Here is a 23483-nt window from a genome sequence, read left to right on the forward strand (position 1 = left end):
GTTTTCTCAAGAGTTCGCATCCTCAGGGGCTCCTCACAAGGGTTGTCAATATACACACCCCTCAGGTGTTACTTTTGCATCAGGGATTTTAAAGGATGCACTTCGATGCCGTGTCGTTGTGAGAAGGAAAAATTGTGAAATCAGACAAGAAAAGAAGAGCTTTTCTCCTATTCTTTTGGCATGTCTTGAGTTTAAAAATTTGTATAAATTCCAATTTTTTATTTGTTGCCTCAAACTTCCTAATTAGTGGTTAATTACTTTAAACAGCCAGAAAGAAAATGGCAATAGGACAGATAGCACATCTTTCCCAGTCTGGTGCCAGGGTACAAACCATGGTAATATTTTTATACTGATTACTTGAGAGATGAATTGCCAGCAGTGGCTTTCGGATGCACAGTCTAGTGACACTTTAGCAGAAAATAAAACCTCAAAGGATGCTTCCTATCATTGTTTTGCATTAATTGTGTTGACTGTCTTTTTTTTTTTTTTTTTTAAATAAAGCACCTATGCAGTTCCTTTAAGGCAGACAGGTAACCAAAGCATCAATAACTTGTCAGGTTTTCATTACATCCTGCCTAGGCAAAATGAAAAATGACACCCTGCAAATAGCTTTTTGAAGTTTGAATCAACAATGCAGTATTCATCTTAGTTTTCAAAGACAATGGCAGAAGATGGCTCTACTTCATTGGAACATCTGAAATCACTGGTGTGTCAACTTTAACCAATTTTCTGCAAAAAGAGAACTAAAATGAACCAGGAAACCACTTGATTCAGTGGTCAGAGGTCTTGGAAAGCAGTCATCCTAGGCTCGATGGCCTCAAGTTCATGAACTGTTTGTTTCCCAGCAGAAGCTGGGTTTAGCTGTGTGTTGTTCTGGAAGATCACAGTATGTTTTAACATAAGCTCCTCGTGGCTCTGGATCTGTCAAATCGACACGGAACACTAGTACATGCTAACACTAAAAGCCACTGATTTGTGTGATCTGAAAACCATTTACCATAGTTCTCTTTAGGAGCAGGTCGCTAACTTCTTGCATCTTTCCTTTGTGTCTCCTTGTTTTCTTTCCTTTGCGTGTGTCTGGCAAATATAATAAATCCTGTTGCTTTTGTAGTTCGAGATACCTGTTGTGTGGTTGTATGCATACCCTGTCAGTGGGGTCTCCGCAGAGCTCAGCTGTCCATCTGTTTCACTTTACCAGCCTCCTGATCACTGAATGTCTCTTCAGCGTTGAGAGTAAGTCAGCGACTCCAGTTCATTCTTGCATTGTCTTTTCCTGCTGGTTTTGAACAACTGTTTCTATCAAAAGGTTACCTGAGAAGGATTAGAGAGTTATCTAGAATGCAGATTCAGTGCCAGTTTATTTTGTATGTGTAAAGTAATTAGGCTGATCCCTAAAATTTGCAAGTTCATTTATCTGCTCCTGTGGAGCTAGGAAATTATTTCCTATAACCAACACAAAGTGTTGTCGAGCGTATTTGAGATGCCGATGAATGTAATCCCAACCTCTGCCAAGTTTCAGCTGGTGTTCCAGAAACGAGACTCTCTCTCACACCTTGACACAGTCTCCTGTAACATCAGCAATCTGTTCCTATTTTCCCAGCAGATTATTTTCAGCATGGTCTTATTGTAGCAGTCAGTGATGCACATGCAGGACATCATTGCTACCACTGCTGCTGCTGGAGCGAGCTTGCGGCCGCAGCCCAACCATGGCTTGACCAAACTCGTGGTGCTGCTGTGACCCGAGGTATCTAGAGAACTCAACGGGCTTTTACCTTGGGACTTGAATACTTGTGTATCCATTTTAAAAGTAGAGCCTTGCTTGCAGGGGAGGGCAAAAGGAGAGGATGAAGCATGCAGAGAGCCACGTCTCAGAGGCATCAGAGCTCCAGAGCAAAGACGTGCCCTGTGTTCACACATCCTTAACAGAACCCCTGTCACTCACTGCGTGCTGTTAAACAGCTGCTGCTTTTCCTGCTTGAGGTGTCTCATCTTTCTGATTGCTAAAGTCATCTCTAGGTACCGTGCGTGCAGCTGCAAGTTGGTTCTCCCTCTCCGTAAAGGCACTCCAGGAAAGAGCGAGTTCCTCCCCGCGGTGCCGTTGTGTCGGAGGCGGCAGGATCTGGCTCCCAGCAGCGAGGCAGGTTTCTCTCTGTTGGGAGCACACGCTGCAGCCAACACTTTCAAAAATAAATGCCTGTAATTAGTCTCTTAAATGCAATTTGAAGTGGATGTGTGGTTCATACTTGTCCTCCAGTTGAAGAAAATATTAATAATACTTTTAGTATGTAGAATTTTGAAGGGCAAAATTATTATCAAATATTTCTTCTCTTGGATATTTTCATGATTAAGAGCAAGAAAGTAATGATTTTACAGTTAGGGCCACACTGTAAGAAATGCATGTTTAATATCCAAGGAAATAATTATATGTCTACAGGGGAAAAAGGATTCCTAATGAACTTCTTCGACAACCTACCAGTCTTGGTGATATTTTTGATCATTATTTAAACCTTATTTTTAAGTGATGTAAATGTGTCTTTGGATCTTGCAGATCTATGTTAATGTCAACTACAAGTGAGTGAGTAATTTATCTTTGAACTGTGGGCATTTTGTTGTTGAAACTAGAGGAAAAGACGTGTTTTCTTTGAAAGACTATGCCTTTGGGCGTCTGTTCAGGTGGTATCAGCTGGAACAAATAAGCTGAGAATGCATTTACTGCTTCTGCTCTAATCTCACGAATGCTTCCAGAAATGGTTTGTGTCAGCAGCTGATGCACAGAAAATCTTGCATGGATTTTTTTTTTTTCCTCATACAAGAATAATTTTTATGAGCTTCAGTGGAGTTCTCTTTAATGCTCATGTTCTCCAAACCTCAGAAGCATTTGCTGTAGGTAGAGGGTGATGGCTTGTCCTCGTCGGGGAAGGAGTTGTTGGCAAGAGTAGCTCGAGGCCATGCTTCCAGATTTGATTCCTCAGATTTCTGCTGTCCCTTTTCATAGACTGAGAAAAGTCACTTAATCTCCGTGCCTCTGGCTATAGTCACTGCCCTGGAAGAATGAGCATAGCAAGTATTTCACCAAACATTAGGTAGACTGAAAGCAGTGGTGGCTTCACAGCACCTGCTGCTTTCTACGCAAGAGTCACTTTGCTTCGGAGCGCGGAAGCAAAGTGGGAAGCAGCGTCTCTGGGTGGGTAATTATACATAAAGGGATGTTTTAGCCTTTCACAGAGTGGTTTGCAAGTGTGCTTTGCACCTCCACCCGCCACCAGTAAGAGCTGCTCCGGGGGAGAAGCCCTGGGGCTGCCGGTGCATGTGCGGAGCATCCCAGTCCATCACCGTGCCATTGTGGCTTTCGCGGTTTATGGCAAATGACCAACTTTGTCTGTAAAAATAAACTGTGAAGTTGAAGGGCTGTGTTGAAAGGGCAGTTTCCCATGGGGGATGGTCTTCATTTCCCACCAAAATCAATGGAAAATTGGCTCTTTGCACTGCTGGACCCTTCTAGACTTGCAAAATTTTCCCATATAGCTCAAATTATCATTGCCTCATGTCTAAGGAATGAAAGCTGAAAAAATGAGCTTTCCTTTGCTTTGCTCAAATCTGCTTTCTCAAATATTTATTTTCATGACATGGTCTTTCTTAGTGTATTTATTTTTATTTTGTATGTAGTGGAAAAAAGAGCGGAAAGGGAGAGAAAGCAAAAAGTTTCTATTATTGCAAATTCACGGCAGCCTACTTGTTTCCTTCAGGGTCCTTAGCAGTATTTGAGTTTGGTTTTCATTTGTTTCTCCCTGTTATCAGCATCCCTTAAGAAAGATGTTTTGTACAGAACTGTTCTTCCTAACCTAGGGATATTTTTTTATATTTGAATTATGACTCTAGGCATCTTTTAAAGAATTTACGTGAAGTCTCTAATAGCTGTAAATGCTCCTTTCTTTCTGTCCCGCCGCCTCAGTCCTTCGGGATGAGGTTTTGTCACTTCCAGACTTGTCCTAAAAATTTATGGGCAAAAGGGAAGATGAAGACAAAACACAGCTTTTGTGTTTATAGGTATAAATATAGGTTGGATGCAGTATTATTTATTTGGACTGCTCCGTCATTGCAGATAAACAATTTGTTGAAAAAGAAAATTGTGGAAGAACTTAGGATGCCAGATCCGTGACTGCTTTAAGCTGATATTGAATTCAGTAGAGTTATGTTGTTTGATGTTGTGAAAGGGGTCCCTACTATTTTCTCAAAAATATTTATCTGAGCAAAATATGTTCTATTTTTTTCTTTGTCTCTACAATAATATTTACAGATTTTTTAGGATAATCTGAAAGAATTGCAGTTTATACTCTCCTCACCTTTAATTCTTCATGCTTAACAAGCCAGTAAATGAAAAGCCTAAAATGAAAACACATTTACACACAACAGTTCACATCCCTGGAAGAAGCGTTCTTAGTATTTTCTCAGAGATCAATATCAAGAATTAAGTAAGAAAAGAAAGCGTAGTACTCTCTATTTTTCAATACAGCAAGGTAAGAGCAGCTATTACCTAGGAAGACCTTCCAAAAGATTTGTTTTAAATTTTTGTGCTTTCCTATTGTAGTCCTAGAACACAGAAAACGACAAATGAACCCAAATTCTGTGCACCATAGATGTCTAGCCAATTCACAGTTGTCATAATTTAGCAGCAAATCTTCTGGTGTCCTTCGCGACTCAGATGTACAAGTAAAAATGGTGCAAAGGTGATGTTCCTCAGTACCTGCTCCAGACAGTGTTTTTTCTTGGACAAAATATATATAATAATATATATATTTTATATATATATTAGAGATTGAGAAGCACTGCCACGACAGGGACCCCTGGAGCCCCACGTAGTTGTGCCACACACAACCTCAAGAGTTCAAACATTTCATCCTCAGGCTCCTTAGCTCCATTTAAAATGTATCTCCAGCAACGCTTGTGGGAAGTGTTCTGCTGAACACAATGCAACAGAATTTACCTCAGTTTATTCTAGGCAAATACAGTTCTTACCTGAAAATTAATTATAGGGAGTTTGCTGTTGAGAGACCTGCCAGTAGTCATGGATAAGGAAGGCCTTATCTAATGCCTGCCTTCACCAAGAGAAAGACATGCGCTAAATTAAATGGGCTTTGACTGAGGCTCTAAATTAGCTCAGGCTTTTCTGTGAACCGTGAAAAGACAAGTAGTTATAGCCAAATAAGTACCGAAGCAGCTGTAGGTGTTTATCTAAATCAAAACTAACCGGTCCTGGACAAGAAGTTGCAGATATGTAGAAGACTGCCTGCGCAGTATGACTGTCCATGTCAGCTGTGAGTTTAGATGAACGGTTGGATGGAAACCATTGTAATGCCGATCCAATGGACAGTATCGTCCTGCGTTTCACTTGGAATTATCCAAATGGCTGTTAGACATGTCCCCATGTCCTCGCTCTGTTGTCCTGACCGTAGGCCTCAGGACATGTTGATGTCCCACCGTGGTGTCTGTGTGGACACCATCCCTTTCATACCCATTTTCAGAAACAACTGGGCTAACAGGATGTGGGCAAAGCCCAAGCCTGGAAATCGCCGTCTGCTTTACTGGGGGGGATGCCGAGCGGTTTTGGACAGTATTGATGTAGGGTGGGAATTCTCAGATGGCGTGCCAAGGCGCTGGGTTAGGACCAGAGCTCTCCCCTCACCCTCTCTTCTCTGCGCACCAGGGACCATCGAGGGTGTTGAGCGAAGCCCCAACAAGCTGGCTTTGACCTCGGCGCATACTTTAATGGGGATTAATGTTGTGAAGCAGAAAGCTCTGACCTTACTCTTATTTATTTATGCAACGTAAAGGTTGCAGTCAGACATGAAGACAGCATCCCAGGGCCACAGAAATTATTAGCTGTGGACCGTACTCCGAACCAGCCCATTCTTCAAGTGACGAGCAGGTACTCGTGAGCAGTGTCCCTGATTTCGGGGAGGGCTGTGCTCTGAGCGGTAAATCCTCCCTCTCAGCCAAACCTGTGAGTATCTCTAAATTTCATTGTGTTTTCCTGAAATAGTCTAATGGCCAATACTGCTTTTATGAGATCCTTTTAATAATCCCAGTCTCTGCCTCATTGCATAGGAAGTGTTATTAAAAAGGCAATAAACTACTACAAAGACGTGTGATAGAAATGGAAATAATTTGATAAATAATGCAATTGCCTGGAATCATTTACATTTGCAGTAGAGTTGTGGCATGAAGCAAAGTCGCTGTTAGGCTGAAAATTGCTGTAGATATTCCTGCCTATGAACTATGGGGAAAGGCTGAGCAAACATGCTGCTGAGATTGCAGTCTGGTCTGCCTCGTGCTTTTGCTTTCTTCCTCTGCTTCCACCTCCCCAGCCCAAGCAAGGCTCCGGAGGATGGACAATAGGCCATTCATCATATCGGCTGAAATACACTGTTTTTCACAGGTACATTTAACCTAAATCCTCTCTCAGAAGACGGATTATCTCTTAGAACTCTGGCACCACAGTCTCTTTTCAATAGCAACGTCAACCGCTGCCACAAAGGCTGTACATGAAGGGATCAATGGTAGTTTTATCTCAAATTGCACTCAGTGTGTGTTTCTTCCAACTGACATTCATTTAAATGCTTGCTCTAAGACATCTTTTCTCCCTGTAATAGAAAAAGGATAGGACATCCTAAGCATTGTTTCCTGGGGAAAAAAAAATTAAAATATTCACTTGACTAAGCATGAAATATTTTGGATGCATGTGTTTAATCAACAGTGAAAGCAAGTGTAGTTACGCTTGTATTTCATAAATTAAAATGTTAAAATTACCAGATAAGAAACAACATACCTTATTTCATCACAGCAGTGCTAATGAAACCATTTGAGAGGAAAAACAAAAAAGTCACTTTATAATGATGAGCACTTTGCTCCAAAGACCCATTGGAGCTCTAATCTGCAGTCCAGCGGTTGCGCTGCCCGCCTGCGCGCTGCGTCCCTCGGGAGGGTAACCGTTACCCTCGCACACACAGCCTGCCATGTGCACTGCATTTGTAGTCCGTTCATATTCCACCTGTTTCCATCTGCTGAACAGAAAAATAGAGGGCGAGCTGAGAAGAATATATTGAGGGATACCTGCAGTATTGTCCGTCTGGTGCAGATCTTCTCTTGGCGATGTGTGTACTTTGTGAGTTAGAAAATAATTTGCAGTGAAAAGGTTAGCGCATGGACCTGCGACTTATCCCTGGCAAGGCTTTCACCCAGCGGCTCCAAGGTGCGGCTGGGGTTGAACAAGCCCCGGCTCTGCAGTGCTCGTGTTTGGTTCCTGGACCCACATAGATTTTCTTTTAATTAAACAACAGAGCAAGATGTTACAGTAGATACTATAAGTCTGGGATTTTTAAGCAAACGTTCTGTCAAAGCATGAGGTCGCACCTGAGCAGCAGGTCGTAGGCATGTTTTGGTAGGTGTAAGTGATGCAGTCAGACACCCAAAGGTCAGATTTCCTAGGAGCTGGGCCGGAGGTAATTACTGCTCCTCAGTTTGATGATGTGCTCTGGGAGTTTTGCAGTTATCAGTTATCATTTATATTCCAAATAAGGGCTTGATCTCGTTTTCAGAAAATAAGTGCTAAAACAACTGATCTCAACAGGATGTATTCTGTCTCTAAATGCATGTTACTGGCTGAGAAATATTTATCTGCTCCTGGGAATCCTGCCCAGCGGTGGGGCGTGCTGTGGTGAGCTACATGAATCAGATCTATTGTGCTCGATTCGGTGTTGGAGGTAACATAACCTGCTGATGGGCGACTTAACAGATACGGCAGATGTATCATGAGCCGACAAATAAGCGCTAATAGATCAGACCAAAATGATTATGCACTGCTGTTTTTCCTCATGCTGTCCCAGATCTGCCTGACCTCTTCCATCCATTTCCAGCAGCTGCTGGAGACGCTGGGCAAGTCAGTATTGCCGTAGTGGTCCAGGCAGCTGGCTCTGCTGATGTGGCCACGATGCCAAGGTGGGTCCTCTCTAGGTAGCTTGGGTGTCTGTAAATAGCAGCAGAGCCCTGTGCAGCTGTAGCACACACTTAGATATTTTTCATCCATAAAGATGCATCTTGCTCCTTCCTGTAGTTTTCAAGAGAGAAACGCCTTAAGACACTTCCATTCCTGCCAAGCTGGCAAAGGGCGCGCACAGTCATCAGACATGCAGCGTCCACGAGAAGCTGCAATGGAAACGATGTGCCTGTCGGGTTTGGAAGCGGCTTCTTTAGGGTAATGCAAAGTGTTCAGCTTGCAACTTTTTACATTTGCTGCTGCAGTGGTAAAAAAAAAAAAAAAAAAAAAAAAAGGGGCAAGGAAGGCTAGAGAGGAATGGTTTCAGCATTTTTAAAGGTCCTTTGTCCTCAGAAGAGTTTTGATCAAAATACTGACAAGGTCAGTTCTTCCTGGAGTAGAACCCAAAGCTTCGGTTTAGGAAACAAACAATCCTTTTATCTCCTAATTTCAGTTGCGTCTGCTCTCTGTGGACCTGACATCTCCAGTTGACAACACAGACCAACAGAATCTCTCTTACAAATGCTATGTTTAAAATAGATGACCTTTCTTTATATAAGGATGCTGAACTATCTTATATCATCCTTTTTTTCAAATGGGTATTTTCACCATCTTTGATTTTTCTGTGATATAAGCAGTGACCGTGAGCCAGGTTATCAGTAGAGCAGTTGCATGAACCTGTACAAGAAGAGATTTACATTTTGAGTTGTTGTTACCAGCGTTGTGGTTAGTAGTATCAGGGAACCCAAAACATTCAATGGCAAGTCAATAGCTCATTTTTTGAGTTTGTAGGGGTTTAAAGAGGTGCATCCTCAGAAACCAGCTCTCTGTTCTGAAGTAATACACGTTTATCACAAATATGAGTTATTTTTATGCCTTCCTAGGCATCTTATTACAAAACATTCTGAGAGCGTATTTCAGAAGAGAAAGCATACTGAACAGTGCTTCATTTAATTTGAACTTTGTGTCTTGAAAGAACTTTATCAACCAAACTGCTAAAAGTGGGTGATGAAGGGATGTTTGCTTTTGAGCCAATTAGCAGTTTGAGAACCCTCAGTGGCCTGAAATGAGCCTCTCCTCTCATTTAACGCAGATATGTCTGCAAAGAAAATTTGTGAATTAGCAAAATCAGTGAAAATCCTTCCTACTTTGTCAACTAACTGTGACAAATTTCAAAGTGCTCAAATAATTACTTGTTAACTTCTAACACATTGGACTCAAATTAGAGGACAAAACATTCGGTGTAGAAAAGCACCTTCAGCAAAAAGAGCCACATAACCATAAGGCCTCCTAATCAATGAGTCACAGCAAGGTTTTAATGGTCTGATTTATTTAAAAAAAAAAAAAATTCAGTTAACTTGCACAATGATTTGTCAGTTTTAATGCTGGTCGTTTACAGGAGTGTGCAGGGAATTACTTGGTTACCAGCTGAGAATTAAACATGCCTGGAGACTCTCTGGGGAATGGGTCTGGAGAAGGCCGTACAAGTCCCACCTGAACTCTTTCAGCGTGTCACCAGAGTTAAAAAATGCCCATGTGCTCGAATTGTAAAGCCGTCTGGCCATGGATTTCAGCTTAGAAACAGCAGGAGATAAAGATGGCACTAACTCCCTGAGATGTGCCAAAGCCAGCGGTGGGTTGACTGTCCTCATCCAAAGGTCATCGCTAGAGCGATCCAGTCCATGTTAACTGCAAACTAATTTCACATGGGGAATAAAGACAACTTAGAAGGAAACCGATAGCATGAGGAAGAGGCAGAAAAGGAATTAGAACTTGAAATTAAAGCTGGCTTCATCAACAGATACAATTAAAATGATCTATGGAAGGGATTATCCTGTAAATAGGTTTCAACCATATGGCTAAAAATAAAACATAAATACATAAAAATAAAATCTCAACTGTACAGAAATAGTCTAAACCATCACTTTTTTCTGGATTTCTTGGGATGGCAAAAATGCAGAGGGAGTGCAGAGCTTGGCAGGGGCAGTGCCAGAGCCGGGTGGTCCTTCTTGAGCTGGAGCATATTGCTGAGCTTGTTCTGTCCTTTATATTGATTTGAATTTTAATGCATGCTAAGGGCACCTTCAGCTTTCAGAAAGGTGCTATTGTTTCCGAAGACCTGAAATTGATAACAGCAGTAAGTAATTCCTTGGAAGCTCCTGGTGCTGCTGCTGCCCAAGCTCCTCCACTGGAGGCCAGTGTGGCAAGTCCTGTGCTCCAGTGCACATTTAATGTAATACGTGCATTGATTTGTGCCAACATAGTAGTGAAGATAAGAGACAAGTAGCTATATACTACTCTCTTCCAATTATTGAGCTGGAGCAACTGCTACAGAAGCAAATATATGGCACTGGACTCCTGCAAAAATGAATTACAGTAGTGAATGTTACTGACTGCAACAATTTGGAGAGACCCATAAGCCAGTTGAGAAACTTCTATTAATATCACTGCTACCGATGTGTGAAGTATAACCTCTGTCCCTGGTGTCTGCCAGCTGGCCTGCATGTTGTCGTGCTGCTGCAAGAGCAGGTCAGCGAGAGGCTGGCCAGGACACAGATTTGGGGGCTGCTGTCAGAGCATCTCACACCATCTTCCTCCTCCTCGCTCGGTACCGTCATCATAAAGACACTCAAATTGTCCCGTGTTCTGAAACAGGTCTATGCGTGTGGACTGAGTAGCCAGCGTGTGCCCATCAAGAGAGCACGGCATGACAAAAGGCACCGGCTCCCTTGGCTGAGCTGATGTCTCCTGAGTCTCGCTGCAGACCGTGTTCAGCCCAGCGCCTGCAGCTGGCAGGAGCCTGGGGAGCCCCGTGGCTGGTGTGGGCAGATGTCGTTTCGCTTGTGTTCGTGCCTTGGCTCACGCTGGTATTTTATTCGCTGCCTCAGCGCTGTCCCGTGGCTGCGAGAAAAGGCTCGTGCTGATTCTGCAGGCTGTTTCTGAAAGCCCTCTCAGGTGGGCTGTGCCATCTGAGCTCTTCTGCAATGGTGCAAGCATTGGATGCTAAGTTTCTTGCATCTTAATTTCTCAATCCAGTTGTGCAGAGCTTAACTGGCATTAAGAATGCAGGAAGGCTTCTTCATTTTCTTTCAAATTAGTTAAATTGGGAAATAATTAAGCAGGAGAAGGCAGGACTTAATAAAAGATTTTCAATGCAAGTCTGAAAGTGGCTGAAGGGGAGAAAGCAGATTGTGCTGCAAGACATGATACTGAGCAGAGACCCAAGTATGATGCTAAAAAAGGTGATAGAGGCTGGGGGAAAGGTTTTTCTGAAGTTTCCTTAGATTACGCCTCCACAGGGCACAAGCATTCGTATTTCAGTGGGAATTACTGGGCAGGATCAGGTTTTCTGTTTTCAGTGACTTAGAGCAGAAGAGAGCGGAAGAGGAACTTGTGCAAGAGCGGGGGCCAGGGATCACCCCAGGAATTAACATGCCATCCCTGCCTGCCTCCCGCCGTCCAGGAGACGTGTACATGCTGCAGATAACACTGTTTTGACATGGAGTGCGTATGTGAGGAGGGGATGGGAATGAAACGGGATTCTTAATTTTTTGTTTAACCTGCAAGTGCAACTACAGATAAGGCCCATGGGGTGAGTTATACTGCAGGCAGAGAGGTGGAGAGTGCAGGGTGGGGGATGCTTGGCAGCGTGGTACCCTTGCCGAAAAGCCATCAGCCTTCTTGAAAAAAAGCAGCGATGAAACACCTGCTTCATTGCATCTGCTCGGCAGAAGCTTTTACATTGTTAAGCAGCGAGCGTGGAGATTTTTAGATGTAGCCTGTGTACCACATGTTGCAAGGGTTGTCATGGTGAGTGCTGAATATCAAAGTACAGACACATGTAAAACCTATACAAGCTGCTGGTGTGTAAATTAAAGTTGCCCTCAAGTAAAGACACGGAAAACTCATGTAAAAGATGCATTCAGTATTTATGAATTGCATCCTGAGAGATTTCTGTCAGCTGAACTCCCTCTGTAACAGGCAACGGACTGTCTGTTGTTCAAACCATCAATAATTAACGCAGACTCAAAAGAGTTTTACGTTAACTGAAAAAAATATGTAACTTTTGTGTGCCTGCTGTCTTTCCAGAATCACCGTTTTGGACGATGGGAGCCTCCGGATTGTCAACGTCACCAAATCCGATGCGGGAAGTTACACCTGCGTGGCCACAAACCACTTTGGGACAGCAAGCAGCACGGGCAGCTTGGTTGTGAAAGGTAATTGCAATGTTTATTGCGGGTGACTGCTACTCCGTTTTAGCGCCGAAGAGCATCCCAAGCAGCCCCACGCGTGCTGCACCTTTCGCCTTTGAAGCTGATGCAAGTGGAGCCCGGGGGGGATTAAAGTGTGTTTTGCATCTCGGAAACCTGCTGAGCCTCGTGGGTCGGAGACAACGTTAACAGCAAGAAGGTATCTGTGGTCGCACTGACTGATGGTGCTTGCAGCAAGTTAATGCATTTGTTTGCACGCGTAGTTTAAAATTACACTGCAAATGAGATGGGAATTGTAACACAAAGCCAGGTCCCTGGTCCGTATTGTTGGATGACTTGTTTCTAGCAACGGATTGAGAAATACTGGCTGTCGCTGCAGCCAGCTGCGCCTTAAGATTCAGTTTTGCAAAGCACGTGCATAAAGCCGTGGCGTACCCGTGAAGAAACGTTGCCCTCGGCATGCTGAGATTAGGTGGTGTCCTTTGAACACGTATCTTAATCTAGTTCAACTTCATTTATTCTTGTTACTCCTGAACTTCTATTATCTTTTTAAAAACCTTCTGAACTCTTTAATACATCTTGTCTTGTTGCAGAATGGTGCAAGAGTTTCACCCTTGCAATTCAATGTCATAATTTTTGAAAATATGAACAAACTCTGGTTTAATTTCACTATTTCTTACCAAGGCTGAAGTTCTGCATTTCAGAAATTCAGTGCTTATTCATGTGTGTTCAGATTTTTTCTGTCAAATACGTTTTTCAAAAGCAAAAGTGATAACGTTTGAAAAAAATATTTAAAGTAATAATTTGATAAACAATGAGAGACACTGACGAATATAATTAATTTTTGTCCTGCTTATAAGTAGTCCAATGTCTGATGAATTATTATAGGCAATGAATATATAGATTATTACACTTATAATCATTCTACATCTCCTTCTTATTTGGGGAAAAACCTATATTGGATAACAAATCAGGAAAGATTGATTACAAAGCAATAAATCAATCACAAAGCTCTAATGCTGCCAGTTTTAATTCTCTCATGTATTGGCATTGATGGATAGTACTCGGTTAGAGGCTCTCCCCATCAATTATTTTTATGGTATATAGGGAATACTTTAAAATGTTGCAATGCCAGATTTAGTCCATGGTTTTTATAGTCAGAGCACATTTTAGCAAGTAATGTCGGGATCAAGCAAGCGCCGATAAGGCTGGTGAGCCCCCAGTTACAAACTGCCGGCGACGGTGCTACAGCAGCAGGTTTTTCTCAGAGCAGAACGTTTGCCTCTACCTTAGCTATCCAGTCAGGTGTTTATGGTCAGATGGGAGGTTTCTGGGGTTCCCTTACGCCAAGGGGTCAGCAGTGCAGCCCCAGGGAGGAGGGCTGTGTTATCCCTTCGCATCTTCTGCTGTAGCACATCGACACCAGGAGTTCGGCAGGTTCGGGGTAGTTTTGAGTATCTTTTGTTATGGCGTTTGCCCATGTCAGTCCCTGCAAACAAAAACAGAGACAAGTGAAGATCAGCGTTAGGTCTGTACGTGAGCTGACTCTGCCTTTTCTTAGTCTGTGCTGTCCTAAGGAGGCACCCGCAGCAAAGAGCTAAGAAAGCAATGCTTGGGGAAACCGAATGTATCAAAGACCTCGTCTATTATTAAAAGGGTCGATCAGCTTCTGTCTGCCCCAGAGCAAAACTGGAGAGCAAAATGTTGAACGCAGCCCGAAGGTCCTTCCCTGGATGGCACGGGGACCGCAGGAGGGTTTGCTCGTGGCTGGAGGCACCGGCTCTCCATCCCCAGGCTGGGCTTCTCCTGGCTTTCCACCAAGGGGCTCGAATTGGGGTCTGCAGTTCAGGGACCGCTTGCACCACCGGAAAAAAGCCGATCGTTGAAAATAGGACTGTGTTTCCTTTCTGTTATTGAAGAGTCACGCTTCTGTAGTTCATGGCTTATCCTTTCTTCCTCGCAGTACCCGAGGAATAGCCCGTAACTCCGAGCACAATAGTCGGCAGCTATTGTACCTGATCTCTGGGTTCACGTGGTTTACAAATCACTTTTCTTTGCAGTAAGGTTATAAAGGATTAGCAAGTACTTTTTTCTCCCTCAGTGCTCCGTTTTAACTCGATTCCATTAGCATTAATGGGAGCGACACATGTGCATGAAGCAGAGAATAAACTCTTAAGCCCAAGATGTGGATATTAACAGCAAACTGAGAAATGCAATTTCAAAGTCTATCCCATAAAAAGTATAAAAGAGCAGAAACTATTCTGAACTCCAAATGAACTGTGTAAAATACTGTATTTTATACTGAAATGCTTGAGTTTCTCTGCCCCAAGTAAAACACCAGCAAGTTTTGACAGAAATAGGACCAAATACCTTATTTTAAAAGACTAATTTATCAGCTGATGAGTTTTTTGACCTGAAGATATGCTTATATTCTTTTCTAACTCATGTCATTGAGTAAAAAGCTGTGAAGGTCAAAAGACATTTTTTCTAACCTTCTTGTGTTCTTCCATTAATATTGCAGGTTCTCTTTTTTTTTTTTTTTAAATTTTCTTTCTCTCTCAGGGAGAGACACCAACAGTGTCAAAGACAGTGTAGGTAAGGATGGGAGGAGGAGGAGAATGTCTGTTACACCAGAACCAAGGAGCTTAAAATAAATCTCTGGCAAACAACCAGAGAGGGATGAATAAATATTCATATTATGCATGAGTAGACAGCTTAAAAAATACGAAATTCTGACGGGTGCCCATAGGGCTGTGTATTAACATGCTGTTGTCAGAACTGGTGAACCTTGGTGGTTTTCGAAACCAGGGAGATTGTGGTTTGGGTTTGTTCTGTTGGTTGATGCTAAATGAGAACGGCTCTGACCTCTGAGACCTGAAATCTTGCAAACTTGCATGTACGGTTTGACCTTTAAATTAGAAAACAGGATTGAATTTGTAAGGATGGAGGAGGATCCCGCAGACAGTGTTCAGAGCTATGTAAAAGATAGCATGTGTTTACATGTAGGATATAAATATTAATTTTCCATCTTTCTTTTTCCATTTTTTCCTGCACTTGAGGCTAAATGTTCAATTCTTCTGACAGACAGAAAGACTATAGACTTTCTCAGTATGGGGGATTAAATGACAAATAATGTAAACAGGCGTAGACTGAACAATATGAGTTTATTTGTATTTAATGCAGTGATATAGATTGGCTAATCCAGCAGCAGCTCTGAAATAGGAAACTAATTGCAAGACGTTGCAATAAAACCTCTGGATATAGGAAGTGCAAGGACTTGTGCTAACGTCCCAGCTTGTGCAACAGCTAAGACCCAAATGAAGTTTCACTGGCAGCATTAGGTACGGAAGAAGCAGCAAAAAAGAAGGTAATGACAGGCACATGGGTGAGACTAGTGTATCGCCACCGTTTCTTTCAGAGGATGAGAAAATCCTTGTCAGGCAGCTTCTTTCAGCAGCGGAGCTGCTGCTGGTTCTGTGCTCGGAGCTGTGCGGCGCGGAACCCGCCTCGGAGGAGCGGTGGCAGGGGTTGTCCTGCAGCCGAGATGCTCTTGGGTTTCAGAGCACTCCAGCTCTGCCAGAAACGGCTTTTTGTACCATTTAATACCTGGTTGCCTTTGATGGCAGAGCAGGCTGATCCAGGCCTTTCCAGCCCCCTTATCTCTGTGGTTTAGTGGACAGAAGCTGTAGGTGAATGTTGGTAGAGTCTGTGCGTTTCTGGTCTTTTGGGGAAGTACAGCAGTTCTGGTCGTATTGCTGCATCTCTGACAAGGGCGAGTGCCGATGACTTTATTTGCCTGTTTCATTATGATGCACCTTTAACATTTTCCCACTGCCATTAGCTCGTCTCGTTTGGACTGTCACGGGAGGGCTCAAGGCAGTAAAAGCAAGAGAACTTTTGTTAGCTGGTATCCATGGCACTTTAGCAGAAAAAGAATACAAAGATAATGTCAGTAGGTTATTTTTTCCTCACGCGTGAATAGACTGATAGTCTTGATTTTGTCCAGCACAGTGATCCAAATTATTTTCTATAAAATTGCATATTTTCCATTCCAAGCCTATTCCTTTGTGTGAATGGTGGTGTATTGCATTTAAAATTGAAACGATTGATTAAACACTGTAAATTCTGGTCCTTCAAATGTTATTGCCTTTAAACCTGCCATTGTTACTGTGTTATTCTAGTCCTTTAAACGTAGCTGGGCTCATAGTTCAGAGGCAGGGCTGTGCTGATCAGCGCACTCTGTAAACCCAGCGTCGGTGGGATGCGATGGCCTTCCTGGCCCTTCTGGCCATCCCTGGTTGTCACTGTTTCGACATCACTCGATCTATATTGAACTACATTCTTTGGAAATGTGTTGTGCTTGCCTCATATCCATGGCGCTAGCGTGGATTTATACTACTATGGATTGTTTTAGTAGATGAGGAATAACCGTTTTTAGTAGATAAGGTATAACCATTTTTTCATTTTCAGAGATTAGGAATATTTTGCTGCCCATAAAGAACTGAGAAGAGTTTAGTTTTCCAGCTCCACAGGTATGCACCAGTGGAGAGACATCGCTCTCTAATGACGGACCATCTGTCCGCTCTTGCATGTTGCAGAAGTTTTGGGTTGAACATGGCTGATAATGCACGGTTTCTTCAGGTCGTTTGTGGCTTCATTTCCACATAATACAGTAAGCCGGCATGTGCTAATGAGCACACATGCAATCAAAGAGAATTGCTTGTGCCTCCCTCTCTATTTGTGCGTAATGTTCTTCGGTTGAGCTGAGGTGACTTTGACACCTTCGTACCCATCAGCCTTCTGAAGCTGAACGGCGCAGGGCTGGGCGCAGAGCGTGTTGCACCAACGGTGCTTACCATGAAACACCAGCTATTGAATTTCACAGGAGTAGAGTTTCAGCCATTTGTAGTTCTTTTTACCTTTGAGGACGTCATCATAACCCCCCGTAATTGTGTTAAAGACAATTTAGTATAATGCCTTCAGTTTGATTTTTTTTTTTTAATGTATTATTTGTTTATAAACTTAAAGGTCCAGACAGACTTTTAGATTAATCCCGTGTTTATGTTAAGGTAGTCTAAAGAATACAACTCAGAAAATAGAACAAATTCAGATGGAGAATCAGTCTGAATGATATCCCTCATGGTTTTTCAGAGAATTATTTTATTCTTTTGGAAATGCTTACACATCACCATGATGCCAGGGTTTTTTTTTGTTGGGTAGTCATAGATGAACTCGATCCAGAGTGAATATCCAGAGCGTTATCGTATGAGTTTTAGATCACAGTTGTGTGTTCCTTACAAAATTATTTCCATCCTTAGGATGGCGTATGTGTCTATTTATATCTTGTTTTATACTGAAAAATAATTGATTTCCGTTATCACAGACACTGATTCTGCATAACAGAGCTGGTATTGCTGTTCTTTGGCATCTGCTTCGGCTTCAGTGCCAGCCTTAAATCTGCCGCTGTGGCCATTTGCACAATGCAGTTCTTGCCTACAATGGAGCTAGTTCGCAAATGGTGCCATTACCAACTCCATCAAAATAAAAAGCTGGTGTTTAATAGACCTGATTTTCTCTTAGTCAAAAATACATATAGCTTTTTTGAAACAAATTTACCGACCTCTGCAGAGGTGTTGGGTGCATTAACCAAGTGTCTCTCCTCGTTAGAGTGTACTCCGAGTGGATCTGGCTGCAGACACTGTAATGGTTTTGCTTTGCACTTGTACGAAATGCTAATCCTTCAGCAAGGGGGGTGTGTGTGTTCTGAGTGCCCTTTTCTAGGTTTTTTTTTTAATTACAAATAACTCTAGCGCCATGAAATTTACCAGCTGTTTTCAACTGTGTCTTGACTATTTCTGAGTAACTGGGATATCAGTTGCTTGGGGTGGGGGTTTATCTTTTTTCCCAAGAGGAAGAGTAAGCCATACATTAAGATGTTGGGGTTTTTTTACATTAACCAGGGGGAAAATGCAGCAGATACTTAAATCCGTTGACACCTTTAAGCACTATCCACATTACCAGAAACCCTCTCTATACCTCCCTGAATTTTTCCCCCGTCAGACACATTGCTGCTTCTTTGCTCGTATGGAAAGCTGTCCCAAAAAGCTATTGCAGGCATTTTCCATACCATCCATCCATATGTCGTGGGCTTAGCGGTTAGTCATTTTGAAACATGAATAGCCCCTCCGTCGCTTTCTGAGGTCTGTCTTGATCCAGCGGTGTTTAAGGTCATGCAAAGTCTTTATTTTTCTTTCCTCACAGTTCAATTCAATCTAATTTAAATTCCTGTTGGTTAAGCCTCAGCCCTTAAGAAAGGGCCTGGTTAAATGACACCTGGTGTTGAAAGCACAAAATATAATTTAAAAAAGAGAGGCAGAATTTAAAGTAATAATCCCAGAGCAGGACTTTAGGGCTGTCCATATTTTATGGGCTTTTTATAATTATGCTGGATAGCACACGAGGTGAGTGCTCGGCTGGTATCAAAGCCAAGATTTTCTACACTTACCAAAGGCTCAGAACTCTGAAGAAGTCAAAAGAAGTTTTATTATTGTTAAAGGCTTTTTTTAGTAGTTGCTGGACACAGTTTTTATATGTAGTCCAAACATGAATTAATATTCCTTATCAGGCATAATAAATTGTTTTAAAAAAATTCAGGGAGAAAAAGTCAATTCAGAGTACTAACTGTTCTCCAGAATCTCTAAATCAGGGGTTTGTAGGCAACAAAGGATTACAGAGAGCCACAGAGATATGTAAACATGGATTTATTCATAAGTACATGTTGCTGTATTCTCATGTTTAGGAAATAAACCATTTCCAAGTTTGAAAATCTTTCTTGACTTTAAGTCACAACCAGTAGCAACTGCTTGATTTTAACAACTGACAATGAAAACAATAATCTTCGGCTCTAAAATTGCAAAGGAGCGTATTCAGGTCTAATTGGACTATTTCCACTGACAGCAATTATTTCTAGGACACAATTAAGGGTCTTTTGCTAGGTTTAAGTAAAATTATGACCCAAAGCACTGCATGAAAGGCACAATTATAAATGAACTGTGCATCCACCGCATCTTCTCCTCTCTCCCCTCCACTGTGGTAGCCCCAGTGGCTCAGGCTGCACTTTGCTGGATCTCCTTAACAAACCCTGGGTGGAAAAACTTCAAGCAGAAGCTGGTGAAGGGTCTGGTACCTAATAGATACTTCAGGGTCCTTGCAGCTTTTAAGGAGCTCTTCTCCATATGGTACTTGGTTTAATCCAAGTATTTTATAGTTTCCGGCAACTGACATCATTGTTTCCAACTGCAAACCGCGGCCATTGTTGAGATACAATGCCTACCCAAATTGCCTTCTGCAACTGTAAGGAGCTCACCTTTGTGTTTGAGCTGGCAGGTGCATCTCTGCGCATGGTACATCTGAGTCTGGTAGACATGTGGGTTTTCTCCCAGCTCCGTTCAGGTGAGAACCTGAAGTCATCAGAAAAATCAGGTCAACCCCAAAGTACCCCAGGGAAGATGAGATAGCTGTGTATCGTGTCAGCATTTCCATTTTTCTGACAGTTAATTGAAGCAAAAAGGTTGTAATTAGTCTGAGATTACAGAAGTGGCAAAGTGAGAAGCAGACACCTTATGTGCAGTCGAGCCTTCCCCAAAGCTGCCCCTCCCTGGGTCTGCTCAGACACGCCTTTTGCTTTCCTTCATGTCAACTTGTCAAACGCAAGAGCCGTGGACTGTTGGCTGCGTTGTGCTGGGGAAGGTCGGTGACCTTGACATTGATGAGGATGATAGCAAGCCTCAGAGGGACCAGCCCATGGCTGGCCATTCCCATCGGCCCCATCGGGGAGGTCGTAACACAAGGTTCTGGTTGAACTGTTGAGTGAGACTTAAATCACAACAACTGGTGAATGAACAGCACAGCAAGAGCTGTCCGTTTCTTATTTGGGAGAGAAAAAAATTAGGTCAACTGCTAAGGACCAAACTGGTAAATGGCAAAGAAACATGTAAATGAAATAATCTGTACAATACCGATGGTTTGCTCATTGGGCTAGCTGAATGAAGTTAGTTAGTTCACTGTCGTTGGTTTTTTTCTTGTAAACACTTACTGATCATAACAAATAAAACTTGTAAACATAATACAACTGTTAAGCTTCATTAAATTTGCAGCAGACAATTAATTTTTTTCAGGCAATTCAAAGGGTCTTCTGTGGTACTGATTCAGTTTAATTGAATATATTACCACAAGCGGACAATAAGAAATATATTGAAGATATCCATCTGGCTTGCACTGAAAACCTTGTGCGTTTTGTTTTCTCTGGCTGTCACAGGCCTTTACTAATTGCCTCATTTTGGCTGTTTTACAATCAGTGTGATTTAGCCATTAACGTGATAAAAGTTGTCTTGGTGAAGTGCTTGATATTAAAAAGCATAGATCTCCAGCCTATCTCTCTTGCCAATTTTGGACTTATCTTTAGCGTTATTAGAGTTATATTTAAAAGCAGAAATACAAATATATTGGCTCTTACGGAGCAGCTTCTCCAGGTACTTTGCCTGTCTGATTCTGATGTAGAGTGCCAGTCGGTGTGAAATATTTGCTCTGGATAGTGGTAAATGTAGCAGATTCTTCCCCCCCCCAATTCCGCCCCCATCACCTTCTCCTTTCTCCTTTGTGTCCCTCCAACCCCCAGCCAACCTTCAGGCACATCAGGAGTCTTAAAACTGATAACTGCGCAGGTAAAGGAGGAAGTCAAGACAAGAGCAAGTGGCTGATGGTTATAAATATACCTGATTCAGCACATAATGTGGAAAAAATACTTTTTTTTTTTTTTTTTAAGAAAAGTTCAACTATTATGTCTGTATACCCTGTAGGGAGGGGAAAAAAAGTTCATATTTTTATTAAAATTATTAAACTCACAATGTATTGCAGGGTCAACATTATTGCAACCTCTCCTGACATAAAAAAAGGTTTAGAATAATTCCTTAAAAGGCTCACTGCTTTTGCTTTAGGAATTTTCTTTTCCTCTCCCATAAATCCAAAAGTTCAGGAGTTCTTAGTCATCAATAGAAGATTGGGTTGTTTAGCTCATCACTGAAGATCAAATCCATACATCAGCTGAAAGAGGAGATGACCTATAGGTTAAACACAGACTCTTAATGAGACGAAAGCAGGTTAATTAACACTTTTCATCAACTTGCTTCAATTTATTTTAACATGATCCATTTCAGAAAGGTTAAAATATTTTTCAGTTTTTGAATACAAATGAAAACCCAACATAGTTAAAATGAAACCATAGATCAAGGACTTCTGATAGGTATTTTAACCCAAATCAATGCAGTGCGTTTGATTATGTGTGTGTTTATGAATGTGATTGTATATAAAACGTAAGTAACAAACTACTTTATCCAATAGTTACTTTCATAGGTGAAGAAGACTAGCCAGTTACCTGGAAGTTACTATCAGACTGGCAACGGTTACAAATTCATAAGAAAGGGAATGTGTTCAACTTAACGTTTTCCACATTGGATATAAGGGGCCATATCTCAGTTCCTGCAGCTTTGTGTGTCTTGGTGGAGTTACCAGGAATTTCTGGCAGGGGAAGATCTGTCTCCTTGAGCTTTTAGTTTCACGCAGCTCATTTGGTTTCTAGAAAACTAAACATGACTGTTGTACTGCTGTGGGATGTAAATCCCCTGTCTCTTCTCTTCTTTGCTCAAGAAGATCTTGCATTATAAGTCTACTAACATTATGACTTTGGTCTTCATCCCAAAGGAGGATACAGTTTGTTGTTTTCTAAAGCTTGCAGTGGGATGAGCTTCCAGACATGAGTTTCATGGGAATCCCACAAATTTTTGGGTAAAGTCATATTCCGAGAAAACAATGCAACAGAGAAAACCGAGATCATTGTGGTGTACGGTCCTGTTGTGGAAGATGGGAGCAGGTCTCCCTAGACCCGCTTCTCTCCACACCGAAGTAATTCAGTCGGACTGTGCAGTTGGGGATAGGGGAGACAGTGATCTAAACATGACGTGCATTGAGAACATGACTACCAGTCTCCGTTTCGGGTAAAGATGAAGGAAGCCGTGTGGGAGAATAAAGGGGGAAAGTGATGATGACTCTCTTATCCTAAGAACTTTATAGCCTTGAAAACAGTGACTGAGAACAGACTGGCCTGAAGGCTATGTTTTTAACATCAAAGATACAGAGGAAGTGTTTAGAGAGCACATTTTCTGTCGTAGGAGGAAAAAGTGTAAGAGTGTTGAAGAAAAGAATCTGGGACAGGACTTGGGGAAATATCAGTCATTTTGTGTATTTTCTCAGAAGCATTTTTGGAAGCAGCTTAGCAGAACCAAACTTCTGAGGTTTTGAGCTGTTGTGGCTTTTTCTCTCTGAGTCTCGCTGGATTGCAAACAGGTTACTCAAAGTTGCTTATCAGATATTAACAGCCAAGTGGCACACAGATAAAGACTAGGAGTGATGGGTTTTGACACATCAGAGAGTAACTAAAGCGCTGCTGAACGATGATGAGGTGATGCTTGCAATATTAGGGACTCCTGGGACCTGATCTTCCCCTCTTCTAATGCAATTTAAGTAAGATTATGCACAATCCCATCAAAGTTAATATGTGAAGACTAGAGTCCCTTGTCTTAATCCCAAAATTGTGATGGCAGAGAGAATTTAATATCAGACACCACCGGAACAGGTTAAGTTCTAGGTGTGCTGTATCACAGCGTGAAAGCCAGTCATTTGGGAATACGACATGAGTATGAATGTTCATGACTCAAAAGCAGGTTGACTCTGAAGTTTTATCACTGAATTGACTTCCCATGGCTTGGGTTGGTTCTCTCTGTCTCTGTCACACAAACATTTGGAATATGAATTTTGCTTTCATTATGGTCGAAGATTTTAAGTGTATCGTGAAGAGCTGGTGATCGAAGTTGAAGGGTTTAGTGCTGTGTTTTCTTTTAGCTACATTGTGAATATATCTTAGCAATAAACTTTATTAGAGTGTATTTAGAAAGTCAGCAGTATTTCATCAGTGAAAATTTCGGTTCCTTTTGTGTCTAATTGCACAGTAGAAAATCTCTGTAAAAATCCAAGCCTGAATCCATTAGTCCTGGTAACTAAACCGTTTGGTGCAGTTGAAGATGAACATCATTCCTTGCAGCAGACAGCCAGGAGTGGAAGTGTTGGGGAGAAATGTTGTAGACCATGGCTGAAGCCTTAGCAAAACTGTGTGCTAGGACCAAACT

At 42.1% G+C, this 23483-nt stretch overlaps 1 protein-coding gene across 2 annotated transcripts in view; it reads left to right on the forward strand.

Moving 5' to 3' along the window:
* The window catches only part of LOC104636362 (contactin-4), a 337483-nt gene that overhangs the window by 285413 nt on the left and 28587 nt on the right, over positions 1-23483 (forward strand). For both annotated transcript variants that reach the window (XM_075762486.1, XM_075762485.1), the window contains exon 13: positions 12122-12249. In XM_075762486.1, coding sequence (XP_075618601.1) covers positions 12122-12249 — 128 coding nt within the window. The remainder of the gene's footprint in view (positions 1-12121; positions 12250-23483) is intronic.

This window comes from Balearica regulorum, chromosome 10, assembly GCF_011004875.1.
Source record: "Balearica regulorum gibbericeps isolate bBalReg1 chromosome 10, bBalReg1.pri, whole genome shotgun sequence".
Lineage (NCBI taxonomy): Eukaryota > Metazoa > Chordata > Aves > Gruiformes > Gruidae > Balearica > Balearica regulorum.